At 41.7% G+C, this 16,471-nt stretch overlaps 1 protein-coding gene across 4 annotated transcripts; it reads right to left on the reverse strand.

Moving 5' to 3' along the window:
- Window positions 1-169: 169 nt before the first annotated feature.
- Window positions 170-15,945, reverse strand: FXYD3 (FXYD domain containing ion transport regulator 3). Of its 4 annotated transcripts, none has more exons than XM_039325587.1 (9): window positions 15,800-15,928; window positions 15,436-15,603; window positions 5,057-5,117; window positions 4,658-4,690; window positions 3,791-3,814; window positions 3,353-3,427; window positions 841-877; window positions 453-490; window positions 170-327 (listed from the first exon to the last, which is right to left on the reverse strand). In XM_039325587.1, the coding sequence occupies exons 3-9, from the start codon at window positions 5,097-5,099 to the stop codon at window positions 311-313; spliced, it is 267 nt and encodes an 88-aa protein (XP_039181521.1). In that variant the 5' UTR covers window positions 5,100-5,117; window positions 15,436-15,603; window positions 15,800-15,928; the 3' UTR covers window positions 170-310. The 4 variants fall into 4 exon arrangements, with proteins under 4 accessions (XP_039181521.1, XP_039181520.1, XP_039181519.1 ...); XM_039325586.1 differs by lacking the exon at window positions 15,436-15,603 and adding an exon at window positions 13,533-13,639 and having other exon boundaries at window positions 15,800-15,912; XM_039325585.1 differs by lacking the exon at window positions 15,436-15,603 and having other exon boundaries at window positions 15,800-15,945.
- Between the last annotated feature and the right edge of the window lie 526 nt (window positions 15,946-16,471).

Raw genomic sequence — 16,471 nt, forward strand, 5'->3', positions numbered from 1 at the left:
TAAGTTGCTTGTTTCTGACTTTCTGCATAATACAACACAGACCTTGTTTAGTTAATCAATTCCCACAAGGTAGATGTCTACTCATTCTGGTGGCCAAGCAATTCTATTGCAGCGTAACGTCGTTCATAGATTGGGGGCATTTTTTTCCTTGCATTCATCAGAGAGGGTCTACTCTAACAAGGCAGTGAGATTTTATTTCCCAAAACAAATGCAAGAAAAGGCAACAAAACAAGCCTATGGCTCCTTGGTCAGGAGGAGAGCCATTTCACCAAGAGTCGGGGCCGGTGGCGGTCATGGGAAGGGACTCCATTCAGCACTCGCTGGCTCCTACAAGACGCGGGTGAGAAAAACCAAACAACAAGGCACATTTTAGATGAGAAATGGCGTGGTTTTCCCCTCCTCCCACATAAAAGATTGACTCGGGAGAGACGGAAGGCAATTTGTTCTCTTACCTGCAAGGGGTTGTTTCGGTGCCACGACGATGTACGTGCTAAATGGGGGGCAAAAGTTGAGGTTAAGGAAGCTGGAGCCCAGATTTGCATCCTCAACCCACCTTCTCTTTTTGGAAAGGAAATTCAAGATTGCTCTCGTCCCAAACAAGAAGCCCAATTGTGCTTACTCAAGTGATCTTAACCCTGTGTTTCTCAACCTTGCAACTGTAAGAGGTGTGGACTGCAACTCCCAGAATTCCCCAGCCAGCCATGCTGCCTGGGGAATTCTGGGAGTTAAAGTCCACACCTCTTAAAAGTTGCAAGATTGAGAAACACTCTGTCAACAGGGGTCCACCCCTTCCAATCCATCTTAACATGCCCCGTAGCTGTTTTAGAAAAGCTCTCCTACCTGCTTTTCTTTTTGGGCTTGCATTTGCACTTTCCACCTGGTGGAGAGGGATGAGAAGGACAATGATTAAAGCAAGAAAAGGATGGGGCAAAATTACCAAGGTCAGCTGATACATCTAAGGCAGCTTAGCAGGCAAAACAGTCAACTTCAGTTCCTGCCTCTTCCTAGAGTGGTTGGAGAACATCTAGTAGGAAGCAGGAGAAGCCAGTGTGTTGCAATACTCTGCGGGTTAGAATTCAGTGTTTCCCAGCCCTGGCAACTTTAAGGGATGTGGACTTCAACTCCCAGAGTTCAATTCTGGGAATTGAAGTCCAGATATCTTAAAAAGGCTGAGGTTGAGAAACACTCAATTCTAGATAGACCTGGGCTCTATTATAGAAGACAGTGAAGTTCTGCTGCAACTCCTAAAACACACTTTGCATATGGAAGATATTGACCAGATTCATATCCTATATTAAGCCATAATTGTATTCCACAATGGCTGAGCCAAAGCCAAGAGATCTACATCATGGCATGGTAGAGAAAGTGAATCCAGATGCATGGAATCTGCCCTGTAAGAGACTGTTGAACATCCAATAGCCCAAACTAGGTACAGTAGTGGCCAAAATTGTAGAAACGTTTTGGGAAAAGCGTACAGTAGAAATGCCACCTTTGGTTAAGTTTCCACCAATTTTTCTTCTAATTTCTTTATAACTGTAGCCTTGTTCACTTAATAATACTATTTTACATCGCTTTCTGGGTGATCAGTCAACTCTTTGCACCATTACTTTAATTTTATTATGTTTTACAAGCTCACTAAATGAAAGAACACAATAACTCAACCAACTTGATAGCGATCCCATAACACACTGACAAATGTCCTCTTCTCAGCTTCAATACATGACATCAATAACTGAATCCTACTGTGATCTGATTGGCTCATTGGCAAAAGAAGATGACACCTGATTGGCTCTCTAAACACTCATACTCATTGGCTACAATCGGATAAAGGAAAGCTACCTGATATCAACCTAAGCAAGTTGTGCTTCCTTTTTCTGGTTATTTGGCTATAACTTTTCATAGAATACAGTACAGGTAATTGAACAAACTTTGTTGCATTACAATCTTGATTAAATTATCTTTCCATTGATATATAATTTTATGGTACTACTCCAAAAAAAAGTGGTTATTAGCCATCAAACCTCAAAAATACACTTTTCCCGAAAGGTTTCCACAATTTTGGCCACTACTGTAGGTCTCATGAAGTTGAATCCTAGGAATTGCATGTCATGGACTCCCCTCCCCACCTCTGCTTTGAAAAATCAGGGTTAATTGGAAAGCAATCACTAACATTTCTTCAAAGCCTAACCCTCGTGGGATTGATTAATGCATTTTTGTTTCATTGCCAATGAATTCACTGGGGGGGGGGTCCTATGAATAGGCAGAAGGAGAAACCAACTCGGATTACAGAGGGTAGAAGATAGGAGTAAGTAATTGTACCAACTACAGGTAGTCTTCAACTTAACAACGACAACTGAGCCCAAAATCTGTGGCTAAGGAAGACATTTGTTTAAGTAAATTTTGCCCCATTTAACAAACTTGCTTGTCACCTTTGTTAAGTGAATTGTTGCAGTTGTTAAGTTAGCAACACGGTTGTTAAGTGAATCTGGGTTTCCCCCATTGACTTTGCTTAGCAGAAGCTCACAAAAAAGTGATCACATCATGCCGGGACCCTGCAACCGTCATAAATGTGAGTCAGCGGCCAAGTGTCTGAATTTCGATCACGTGACCATGGGGATGCTGCAACGGTCCTAGGTGTGAAAAACGGTCATAAATCACATTTTTCAGCACTGTTGTAACTTTGAACAGTCACTAAATAAACTGTTATAAGTCAAGGACTACGTGTAGTAGTACTTAGCTCCCAGTGATTCTTCTTTTGAAGGAGAATGCTATGTGTTTCACCCTCATGTAATTTTCTACTACACAGTGGTGAGGGGGCAATGTGTTTAAACAAGAGTTAGTCCTTGACCTAACGCAGCCAAATGTCTTGGGGTGTCTGTGGTCAATTCTTGGTGTTTTGGGTGGGTGTATATCTATTTAAAGTATATACATTCTAGCCTGCAGCACGAAAGGCTTACAGATCAAATTACTTTTAAAAATAGCAGACCTCTTTTTCGGGTGACAACTGTAAAGATAGAGGGAGAGGGAGAGAGGAAGGGAGAGAGAGAGCGCAAAAGGAAAAACGAATGGGGAGGGCAAAGGAAAAACAGAGAAACCAAACATCTACAAAAATCCTCTCATTAGGAAGGAATGAAAGAGGGAGGAGGAGAGTAATATGAATGCTTCCTCAGAAGGATCATGATAAAATAGTTTGACACTTCAACTGGGAAAGGACATTTACTTGGCCCAGGGAAGAATCTGATCCTAAACATACATTATAAAACAAAAAGGTCCTTCCTAAGGACTCTACACAGACAGCCTTTTCCCAGTCTCCCAGAATTGTTCTCTTCCCCTAATTGTTGTTTCCACTTACTCAGGAGGATAATAATTCCCAGAACACACAGAATGCCTGCAAAGACCATACCACCAATACGGAGCGAATCCCAATCTAGAAGAGAAAGGAGACCATTGAGTGTTGCTTTTAGATTAGCAGCAAAATCTGTCTTGCTCATTTCAATACTACCCGCTTCACAAAAAAAAGTGCGGTGAGGACAGCTTTCCCCTTGGTTGAAGAATTCCGGCTGGCTAAGAAAGAGACAGTTTGTGTTAAGGGACCAGCTTGTGCAAATGAAAAAAAAAAAAAACATTCTTGACAGAGATGCCTACAAAGTAGGCCACATGAGTATATGGATGTGGGGGGAAAGGCTGTTATGGAGTACAATCTTTCCCCACATTTTTTCCTGCTTTTTATAAACACTACATCCACACACAACACACTATTAAAATGTTGCTGAGAATGAGATATACTTACCATATGTAAAGGGAGAGTATTTATCTGAATAAAGGAAAAGAAAGATAGTTAACACTCTGTTGCCTGGGATCTGCAACTCTGGTTAGGCAAGTAGCAAAGGATTCCAGGCCACATCTTTGCAAGAAACCAACAGTTCCAAATAGCTTCCGTAATTTTGCAGCAAAAAACATAGACTTGGGTGGTATGAATCCTGCCTTATTCTTGAGTGGAGAACTAGTAACTCCCCAAATGTTGCAGAACTACAACATGAACTATACAAGCATAGACAGCCAGCATAGACAATGGCATTGAAGGTGATGTTTGGAAACATCTGGAGGACTAGCTTACCCATACCTTATTGAGATTGTAGATCTTTCTGTCCTAGTTCTGTTTTGTATCCTGTCCACTCTTATGCCTCACTTCCCAGACACATCACTCAAAGAACCCTCAGGAATAACCTACTGGTGATCAGCCATCAGCACATCTTAATCTCTGTTGGCTGATCTCAATGATGCCCTGAGGAATTTCATCTGGCTTGAAAGAAATCTTTCCAAACCCACCACCTCTAACATCCCTCTAGAAACTACTAAAGCTGAGGAGGGGGATCTCTGGTCTCCTTCAGAGTTCTCCAAAGTGGTCATTATTAATCCCCAAGTCTCGGTGGCATATCCAAGGGGTTGTTATCATTATTCACAGTGCTGTGAATTAAAGTAGTATTTATCAAATTATTTTCATATAATACATCTTCGGGATTGATGAAGGCGTCAATAGATGAAAAGTTTGGTGACCCCTGGTCTAGTTTTTCATGATCAGCCTGATCTCCAATAGAATTTCAAAGACGTCTTCTGCCCTGTTTACAGGAAGACATCAGCCTATGAAGTTACTCACCTTCGGGGTCCTTTGCCTTCAGAACAGGAAACCCTGCAGAATTGAGATGAAAAATATTATTGAGCGATGACAAAAATACAGCCCTCCATTACTGCCTCCCAATTCTAAAGATACTATAAAGATCAGAAGGACTGGCAGAACCTGGAGGCGGAGTTAAAAAGGGGATCTGCCTAGAATCCTTACATAGCCACAAGCAAACTAAGTCCTGTCATAAATTCCACTGAACCATATCTAATTCCAAGCTAGTGCTAATTAGTTGGGAAGATTGCATAGGCAATAAATCAGTTTAATTGGACTTTCACTGGTGGATCTGATCTTTTGCCCTGACAGATTCCCAAGAACATTCTAAATCTATTTTAGAAAAGACCAAAGATGAAGAAAAGTGGCATGAACATTTACCAGCCAATAGACAAAGGACGATATTCATGACGGTGGATTTCATCTTGATACAGAATGAGATCTAAGGGGGAAAAAAGAAAAAATGGCCAATTCAGATTTTCTATTAGCCAACTCCATGTTCTTAACTCATCTAATTAAATAAGATTATATATTTTCTCTCTCTCATATATATGCATATGTAAATATTTTATTGGTTTTTAACTATAATAATCTCCAGTGCCTGGTGTACAACTTGTTGTCTTGGTTTATATTTTAACAAGAAAAAAGGACAATAATAATTAATTATCAATAATGATTAAATTTGATAATTCCATAATTAATACATTAATTAATGATATATTGCTTTGATCTTCCCTTCTCCCATTTGTATTGTTCTTCTTCAACCTTAACCAAAATATAATTCTTAATATTTTCAATATATAAATGATTAGATATAGGCATTTTTTATATTTATACAAATAATAATCTCTACGTATAACATTTTTTCAGCTTATATTATTCTTATAACCATCATCTCATTAGTTCAGCATGCATCCTATTTTCATAATTTCTGTTTACGCTTAATTTCCCTTACATTCAATCCAATTCTTATCAGTCATAATTTCTTCATATGTTAGTCATCTAACTATCCATTTAGGTACATCATCCCAATATTTTATATATCATGCATAATGATTATTATTATTATTATTACATTGACATAAATGGAAAATTGTAACCAAGAGTATAAATATTTGCCAGAGTTATATCTCCTGGGGTTCTTTCTTGTTTCTGACTAAAGAAAGAAGTTCCCTTTTGATCCATCTTAGACCCAAGTCTGGGCAATAAATGATACTCAGGACTGGCCATAACACAACCTTATTTCCACCACATTTCACAGTAGCAAATTCCAAAATTGAATTATTTCTTTTTGCCTATCTTGATCCGTCCAAGATTTCATAGGGAGATTGCCTGATGCTAGTATTTGGGGAGGAGGGAAACAGCTTCTCCTTATCCATTTTATTCTCATGCATAATTCCTTTCAAGACTTTAGGGCTGTGCATTTATGCAGAATTGCAACAGAGGAAAAATGGGTAGGTGTCACGCTTGCACTCAAGGCACCCAACGCCAGAAACAAGACTGTTACCGGGCGGTGGGGGCATCCGGGGGGGTGTGTGTTCTGATCTTGCATCTAAAACTGGGCTATAACTGCCCACATCCCTCATAGTAAGAGAATGCAGATGGTTGGGTGTCATCAGATACAACTGGAAGGTGACTTTTTCATTATTCTTGCACAGACCATCTTATCTAACCTGATGCATCCATAAGATTATATCTTCCTTGTTGCCAAGCTGGTTTGGCAAACTGCCATGGTAATTAAGAAGAACGGGAATTGTAGTCCAGCATGTTTGAAGAATATCACATGGGAGGGGAGGGGAAGCTTCATCCTGACATTGCAAAATAGTCTTTTTTTAACTGTCTGGGGTCACAAAAGATTTCCCCAAGAACCCTCAGCCGCTAGTTTAAAAGTCTGTTTTAAAGCTTAGAAAATGAACATTGAAGAAGCTGACAATAATTAGTTCCCCAATGCAAAACTAAAACTAAAACAAAATATTAAAAAAAAAATAAGTACAGCAGCTAAAAATTCCACCAAGTAGCCCAAGCAGCATTTCATAGCGTTTCTGAAAAGAATTTTTCTTACATACTTGGGGGGGGAGTAAAGTTTTATTTTTATTTATTAAATTGTATTACATTTATATGCCGCCCGTCTCATCGATAAAGTGACTCTGTTGCTTAGCTAAAAGCCTTCTTGAACACACAACTTAATACAGAATAACAGAATAAGTTCTGACACTGCATTCAGTCGTATCTTGATTTAATATTAAACCATTAAGCCACCATTCATACATTAAGCCATAAAACACTGTTTACAAATTACAATGACTGAATTCATACAATGCCACATACTGGCTTAAGCTCATGCTGTGAAAGTCACCTGAGATCCTTTCAGACTGTCCTTTCCTAATAATCTCAAAATTATGCTACTAATTCACTTTTCTTCTGTCTTTAAATACTGTAAATGTATTTGTAATGATGTCACAGGTAAGAATCACCAGAGTGTTGCCAAGAGAATACAATATTTCTGGAACCACCTCTAAAATCACATAGCAAGCAGAATTTTTTTCACACACACAAAAACCCTTATTGAGAAATAGCCTTGAAAATGCATTTTGACAAAGTAGATGCCACCTTTGTGACAGTCTCAGGAGGACTCAAACGTAGAGCTTTGGGTGATGATCAGAACGTTTTAGAAGATAAATATGGGCAAATATGGAAGGAGTAAAAGAGAATGGGTCACAAGACATGGCTATGTATGCCTGTAACCAAGTAGAATCCATAAGTGCCTAACAAAGGTGGCACAATGACAGAATATTCCAAACAGAACGAATGCTTTATCCATGTTCTAATCCTTTAGGATGCCCATAAGAATCACATGTTAACGGTCTGGTGAATAGAAAGCGTTTTTGAATGACAAATTGCTTTGGAAAAAGCTCAACTCCATTTTGACTATTCCAAATGTGTGGTGTTCTATTCCCAGAATCCCCCAGAATAGCCATGCCAGCTGGGGAATTCTGGGAATTCATTTGATGCATCAGCTGGGTCTTTTGAAGTTTGTTACTTACCCAATAATTAAGCAGGTGCATGCAATAGTTAAGGGCTGGGAAGAAACACTGGAAACAAACAAACAAACAAAAAGGAACCATGAAAGTAACAGAAAGAGAAAATATTTGAACTGACCAGGGTTACTTCTGAGGAACTTTTATATTATTTGAAATTACTAGCTGCAAAGGATCAATCAAAGCTAAATCATAGAAAAGAAAGAAGAGCAGGTAGGAATTGTTGAGAATCCATAAAGGCAAACGTGTGACAAAACGCCAAATGAAATCGGTAAGAACCAGCTTCTTTGTAGTGGATTCTTTTTTGCTAAATTAAGCACAGCAGGTTGCATAAGACCCAAGAGTGTAATCTACTCCCTGCAGTTAAAGGAGCAGTTACAACATGTTGAAAGTTAATATAGTTTACCAGTGTAGAAAGCAAGACAACAAGTCGGTTCCAGGGAACATTTCTTGGCCCTTAAATCTCAGAGCAATATTGGGTCAAAAGCTGGAGGTACACTGAGAAAATAGAAGACCCAAGATAACTCCTTTTGGTGGTCCCTGAGACAAGCTATCACATCTGCTGCAAAAATCCAGATGCCCGCTAGATGCCAATAAAGCTAAGAGATTTCTGCACCTCTCTGTTTACATACCTAGTGATCAGCTGCTTTTCTACAGCCCAGATCAGCTCCCTTTGTAGATTCTTCCCCAAATACAAAGTGTAAGATGGGCTTCATGCTGCTTAAGCACAACAAGGAAAATTCATGGAAAGAGGAAAACTTGCCCAGGCAAACATCAGTGACATGGGCCCTTCCTCTTTACGCCCTTGGATCCTTTTCTAGAGCCATGTTTCTCAACCTGGGAAACTTGAAGACGAGTGGATTTCAAATCCCTGAATTCCCCAGCAAGCAAGAGGTTCTCCAGCCAGCCCCAGATGGAAAAACCCTGCTTCCGAACCAGAAATCAGAACGTAATTCTCAGATGGAAGTCTCACGCTAGGGGCAGCAGGCTGGCTGAGCGGACTTCAACTCCCTCAGTTCCCCAACCATAATTCTGGATACAAGTAGTCCTTGACTTAAAACCACCACAACAGAGCCCAACATTTCTGTTGTTATGTGAGACATTTGCTAAGTGAGTTTTGCCCCCGTTGTACGACCTTTTCTGGCCACCGTTTGTGAAGTGAATCACTGCAGCTGTTAAGTTAGTAACCCGGTGGTTAAGTGAATCTGGCTTGCCAGAAGGTCTCAAATGGGGATCCCATTGGTACACAGCAACGGTCATACTGTAAATATGAACCGGTTGCCCAACATCTGAATTTTGATCACATGACCGTGGGGATGCTACAAAGGTCGTCACTGTGAAAAACGGTTGTAAGTCACGTTTTTCAGGTCTGTTATAACTTTGAACGGTCACTAAATGAAATGTTGTAAGTCGACTACTTGTATTGAAGTCTACACACTTTCAAGTTGCCCAGCTTGAAAAGCCCTGCTTTTAGAGATCAGGATCCATTTCAAGAGGTAGAAGAGAACTTAACTCTCACGTGGAAGAGGAGCCCCTCCTGAAGGAAAAGAGGAGAACAAAGTAAGCTAGATCAGGGGTCCCCAACCCCCCCCCCCCCGGCCATGGCATGCCAGCAACCAGGCCATGCAAACAAGCAAAGCCCCATTTGCTGGATGCAGGCAGCATGCAAAAGCACACACTCTCCGGTCCGTGGAAAACCCTCTCTCCACGTAACTGGTCCCTGGTACCCAAAAGGTTGGGGATTTCTGGGCTAGATAGTGGCCTGTGAAGTAGTAGGGTTGGTGTGTGGGGGGAAACATTACAGGTAGTCCTCAACTTAGAACAGTTCATTCAGTGACTACTCAAAGTCACAACAGGAGTGAAAATAGGGACTTATGATCATTTTTCACACGACCGTAGGAGCACTCCATGGTCACGTGATCAAAATTCAGACGCTTGGCAACTGACTCATTGTTATGATGGTTACAGCGTCCTGGAGTTCTGTGATCCATTTTTGCGACCTTCTGACAAGCAAAGTCAATGGGGAAGCCAGATTCATTTAACAACCAGGTTACTAACTTAACAACTGCAGGGATTCACTTAACAACTGTGGCAAGAAAGATCGTAAAATGGGGCAAAACTCACTTAAAAATGTCTCACTTAGCAACCTAAATTTTGGGCTCCATTGTGGTCGTAAGTCGAAGACTATCTGTATTATAATCAGCACTGAAAACTGGATAGTGCCTGCATGCAAGATTTGGGATAGAGAGCAATGCTGCAAAGAATATTGGAAACCGTATGGGTTTTGTGTCCAAAGGCACCGGGTGCCAAGGCAATAATCTGATTGGCAAAACAGAGAACAAAGATCTCCTTGGAAAACCTCCATTTCTAGCTCATTATGACAGCGTTATTGTGAAAGAGAAACAAGTTACAACAAGCCCAGGAAGCTTCTTTGGTTCTAAGCCAGCTCTGATTATAGCAGCTTTAATCCTAAAATGTAAAGCATTTTTAAAATTTTCTGCAAATGAAGAGGGAGCCCAGTATTCACAAGTGCCAAGTTTAAAAAGAGATTCTGGAACTACCCAAAAGTTGCATTATAAAATTGTATTATAACTTATGACAATAGTTATCATCTCAGTTTTTTTTTTAAAAAAAAGACAAAACCAGGATACGTCAACCATGGATTCTAGAATAAAGTGGAAGGATTTACAACAGTGGATGCAGTCTCTCTCTCTCTCTCTCTCTCACACACACACACACACACACACACACACACTCACTCTCTCTGTATGCATGTCTGTACAAGTAGGAAAGTAATTAGCTTTTCTTTCATAAATCGCTTCTGAGAAACACAGGTTCAAGTCTCTGCCAGGAATCCCTTGCATATTCTTAACAGGTCTGAGGATTATATCTAAGTATAGTTTACTTAAAGCATGGTTTGTTGACAAAAACAGCATTGGCGACATTTGAAAAATACTCCAAGTCAAAAACCGTGATCTACAATCAGTAGATATCCATTACATACCAAATCAAAAAAAATCAACACATATTATGGCACACTGAAATGACTTTATTATGACTTGTCAAGCAAAATAGTTACTACAAACTATGATTTAGCCAGACAATTGCCCGCAGCATCCGAAGCTCACCCTTCCACCATATAGCCTTGATTTGTAATGAAGGAATTGAGGAAAGTTCCTTCCACAAAGTGAAACCACTGGCCAGACGTGGATCAGTATTTTCTAGTGCAGTAAGTACACAACCTGACATGTTCCAAAGGTCCATGAGTCATAACTAATACAACTGTCAACAGCTTGTCATCCAAACATCCACGTAGTCCTCGGTTTACAACCATTCGTTTAGCGACTGTTCGAAGTTGCAAGAGTGCTGAAAAAAGCAACTTACGACCAGTCCTCGCACTTACAACCATCATAGCATCCCAACAGATGATCACAATCTAGAGAGTTGGCAACTGGCTGGTGCTTATGACAGTTGCAGCATCCTGCAGTCACATGATCCCCCTTAGTGACTTTCCCAGTCAGCTTCTGCTAAGCAGAGTCATTGGGAAAGCCTGTGGGAAAGGTGACAAGTCGCACTCATGTAATGTCTCCCTTCATTACTGATGCAAAAAGGTGATAAAATTGGGTCTGGTTGTGGGATGCCTCACTTAACAACCCCATCGTTTAACGACAGTCTCATTTCTGGTCGTAAGTCAAGGACTATCTGTACAGAAAGCACGGGCTCATTATCCCTGTTGCGTAGGACTCTAATTTACAGCCTCCCTCCAATCTAGCCAGGGGAGTTGCGGACGATATTTTCAAGTTGCTGCAGGCAAAATGCATGATCAGCTTCTCAGTTGTATCTATTACCCACCCTGTAGCAAAGCTCACACCAGGAAATAAAATAATGTAAAAGCAGGTTTCCACTCTGATAAATGTATACACTTGCAGAGAATAAAAATAGCTTTGAATGGCCTGCTCTAATGAGAATTCTTGAAAAGTGTCAACAGAATAGAGAAGTTATTATATTATTTATCCACATCCTTAAGTATTGTGTCAACATGAGGCTGGATCACTGTGAGAAAGCAACTGTTTTTATTTTAAGGGATTACTTCCTAGAAGTTTCACATCACTCTGTAGCTAGACACCTCCTATCTCAGAATGATTATTGCTAAAATCAGTACAGGTAGTCCTTGAATTATAACAGTTCATTTAGTGACTGTTCAGAGTTACAACAGCCCTGAAAAAAGTAACTTCTGACCATTTTTTATACCATTTCAGCATCTCCAGGGTCATGTAATTTGTATTTGTATGCTTGACAACTGACGCAGGTTTATGACAACTGACTCAGGTTTATGATGGTTGCAGTGTTCCAGGGTCACGTGATCTCCTTTTGCGACCTTCTGACAAGCAATGTCAATGGGGAAACCAGATTCATTTAACAACCATGTTACTAACTTAACAACTGCAGTGATTCAGTTAACAAATGCGAGAAGAAAAGTCGTAAAAGGGGGCAAAGTTCACTTAAACAAATGTCTCACTTAGCAACATAAATTTTGGGCTCCATTGTGGTCGCACTTTGAGGTCTACCTGTACTACTTTGAAATACCTTGGTGTAATACCCAGCTACTTTACATCCCAGGGAACTTTGTGTATGCCCCTTCTTTTAAAAATGTCCCTTCAAAATCTTTTCAAAAGTTGTCCGCTGACTAAAATGTGTCAAGCAGCACCATTGGCAACAACAAAGCAGTTTGAAGGGGTTTTTTAAATAATAATAATTTTTATTATATTCTTGCAAAACTTACCTAATGCATTTCCTTAATACACTGGTCTTTGTACGGTATTAATTAAGGTTATTAATGAACATTGAAATTCATTGAAGAGAAAAAGAGGAAACAGATATTATATCAGTACTGATATGATTTATAGGAAGTCCTCAGGTTACAACTGTTTGGTCAGTGAGTGTTCAAAGCTGCAATCTCATTGAACAAAAAGTATTCAAGTGGGTCCCTGTGGTTATGGCTCTTGCAGATCTTTGCACTCACATGATCACAATTTTTGAGATTTCCTGCTGGCTTCCCACAAGCAAAGTCATTGGGGAAGCTGACAGGAAATCAAAAGTCACATTCATGTGAGGTCCTTGTTTAACCACAGCAACTGATGCAAAAGGCATGGCTGAAATTTCTACCACTAAGTGTCGTGGTCACGTGACATCATGCTTTACATTGTTTACAACTTCATTGCTTGCTGATGGATTTCTTGATCTCAATTATCACTTAAGCTGTAAAACACTAAAGAGTGTAAGTTTATTCAGTTCTTTCACCCAGAATTACCGGTAAATATATCATTAAAAGGCACTGCAGGTTGCATCAAAGTAATTGCAGTCCAATAAAAGTTTCAGTCTTAATATTTTACTTAATATTAAAGTCTCCACTCTGCTGTGACTTAATATGGTTTGTGCATGTTTAAAAAAAAAAGGACAAAGCAAATTTTAACAATGGTTAGAATACCAAAGTAGAAAGGAGGAGAAAAGGGAAAGCAGAGAGAGAGAAAAAAGCTTTCGGTTCCTTTTTGGGTTTTTTGAAATAAGTGTCTCTACTTCTTGCCTGCTCTCTTCCTCCTAGCTTGATTTAACCGTTCAAAACACTGGAAAATGTGAAAACAAATTGAGAACTTTTGTACCGCTTTGGGCAGAACCTAATCAAGATATTATCTTCCTGTAGCTTTTGCGCAACAGCCATTGAAACAGCTTTTTCCACCCCTGAGAAAGAAATGTTGCCCAAGGGAAATTTCTTTCAGATTTTACAGAACAAAAGATCAGAAGGTACATAATTTGCATACATATGGTGGCAAGGTACGCTGACTAGGGAATTCTGGGAGTTGAAGTCCACAGGCCTTAAAAAGTCTTGCCAAGGCTTATCTTCTTAAGTAATACAGCACCATAAGAACTGAAAAACAAAGAATACCGTGAGATCTGATTCTCTTTAACAATGTTCTTAAAGCCCTTTTCTTCCCTCCCCCCCCCCCCCCCGTGTAGATCTCTGTTCAGAAACTGGTTCCTTTGCTGCTTTTCTTTTCCCCTGCCCCCCAGAAGGGAAACAATGTCTCCCAGCAAGACAAAGATGGAGGAAAGCACACAACGATATCATTAGATAAAACTTTGTTCAGGACAAAGGTCCAGCTTCCCTTCTGCAGAAGGGCAGGCTCAATCTCTGAATACAAGCAAGTGGAGAATAATCCTTTTTATTATCCGAAGACTATTAAATCTGCTGGCACAAAACACCTTTGCATTTAATCCTGACCGAGAGTTACTCAATATATTTTTTTTTCCCCTGCTCAGGTGAGACTGAAAATTTTCTGCAACTCCACCAACAATAGCTAGAGGTGATGCAATTGTTTAACAAAAGGTTCCGGGTTTTTGAAACAGGAGACTCCACCTTGTTTTCCAAGTCACCAAAAGAGAATACTAGGGTTGGAAGGGACCTTGAAGGTCTTCCAGTCCAGCCCCCTGCTCAAGCAGGAGACCCTGCCTAGACCATTCCAGACAAATGGCTGTCCAATCTTTTCTTAAACCCTCCAGTGATGGAGCACCCACAACTTCTGAAGGCAAGCTGTTCCACTGATTCTCACTGTCAGGAAATTTCTCCTTAGTTCTAGTTTTGCTTCTTTCCTTCATAAATTCCCATCTATGACTTCTTGTCCTGCTCTCAGATGCTTTGGAGGATAGCTTGACCCCCCCCCCCCCAGTTGAATTTGATGGTGTCCCTTCAAATGTCATATGAATACGGATCACGCCCATCTCTCCAAAGCAACTCCCTCACATTATCCAGGTTATCCTCAGGCCAAAAATATTTCTTCCTACAAAAAAGGTTTGGTACCCCTCCACAAATAATCCATAGCTGGAGGAAGTGTTGAGAATGTTGCTTTGAACTGCTGGTGGAAAAGGGGGATTGAAATCTAAGAGTTAACCATTAATATCAAGCTTACTTCAGACCATCCATCCTGCATTTCCACATTTCACGGGAACCCAATAGGGTTTGTTTGTTTTTTTGACAGTAGTGGTTTTCTTGGTGGCCCCTAAATAAGTTGGTTTACAGTTCACAGTGTAGTCAACACACAATGGGAACTGAGAAACGTAATATATCTGAAAGTCATCGATTCTGTGAAAACAAATCAAACAACCCTAACTATCCCATAGTTTGGTCCCTCAAAGTTGGCTTTGCCAACTGACCTGGAAACATCCCACATGACACGGGGATGGCTTGTTAAAGGCAATTTTAATTGAATACCTCACTATGGGCTCATTAAGCATAAACAAGCCACAATATGACCTAATGGGACTGAATCCGGGATGGGAAATCCCCAGGAAGCCCCCCCCCCCAGCTTCGGTGCCTCCAGCAAGTCCATCCCTTCACCCATAAAATGCAAAACTATGCACCCCTCTGAAATCTGAACCAGAAAAGCTCCCACTTCTAGGCACGGCCTCTAAATAAGGCAAACCCATTTTCTGCACGAACCTTTCTGAAGAAAAGGCAAATAACCAGAACTGGGGGATCCCTATTCAACAAAGCCACATAGGCGCAAGTTCGGAGAACCACACGTCTGCCACCAATGATGTGTGTGTGCGTGCCTGCGCCTTTTGCTTGTTTTAATGCCCGCCATGATTATTGAAGTGCCACCCGGGGCGTCTATTTGTGTTTGTTTTGTGGTGCAAGCTGGACGTGGGGGGGGGAGTGGGAATCACCGTTCAAGCCGCGTCCGCTGCCCTCGGGAAACTACAGGAGTTGCGAAGAAAGTGCGTTTTCCCCTCGGCTCGGAGAGGCCCAGATCAGCCCATTGGGTAGCCCCGCTTCGCCCGGCCCTCCCTGCCAGCCAAAGGCAGCGCCGGGCAGACGCGCCGCTCCTTTCGAGCCTGGTTCGAAATCAAAGCGCAGCTAAGGAGGGCAAAGCCAAGTCAGGGGTCCGTCGTCCCTTCCAGCCAAGAACGAGGCCAGCCCGCGGGGAAACGAGCTCTTCCCCCCCCCTTCGGTGGCCCAGAAAAGACCCGAGGGCCCCCCTCCCCAGGAAAAACGGCCCGATCCAGCCCCCTCTCGACCCCTTCCACTTACCCCAGCCGGGAGAACTCGGGACAAGCAAGGTAGTAGCCCAAACGACCCGGAAACCCAGCGGCGGGCGGGGGCGCTCCTCCTGTCGGCCTGGCGAAGTAGAACCTAGGGCAGACCACACCCAAACCTGCGCGGGCAGGTACGGAGGAACAGGTTTCCTTGCCGGCGGGCCCGCCAAGGCGGCCGGGCGTCTCTGTTTTAGGGAGGGGGTGAGGAAGGGGCGCCTGCTTCTTTAGCGCCGGGAGAAAGAAGGTAGGGCGTTGCACAGAGGTCCCCATCTTCAAAAATTGCCCCCTTCCCCCATCTGGCACTCAGAACGGCATAGATTACAGTTCCCATCAGGCAGTATGGCCGTGGAGGTTGGGGATTATGGGAGAGGCAGAGGTCCCAGTTGTTAAAGGATGGCAGGGTGGTCCCTATGGTTCCCCCAGATGGGATGAGCTTAATGGGGTGTTTTACAAAACTCCCTAGCTTTGTTTTTGCTGTTGAGAAGGTTGACCTCATGGGTTAAGGAGCACTGGTGCAGGTTCTCCGGCAGCCCCCCCAAAAGCAGGAACTGTGCTTTGCAGATGATCATGGCTGGGCTCTGGTGCAGCATTTCAAGCCCTTTTCACAAATAATCCTTTTCGAACACACGGAGACTTACTGTAAACAATTACTGTATGGATTATTGTG

This window comes from Crotalus tigris, unplaced genomic scaffold (genome assembly GCF_016545835.1).
Source record: "Crotalus tigris isolate CLP2741 ecotype Arizona unplaced genomic scaffold, ASM1654583v1 scf7180000024338.4412243, whole genome shotgun sequence".
Lineage (NCBI taxonomy): Eukaryota > Metazoa > Chordata > Lepidosauria > Squamata > Viperidae > Crotalus > Crotalus tigris.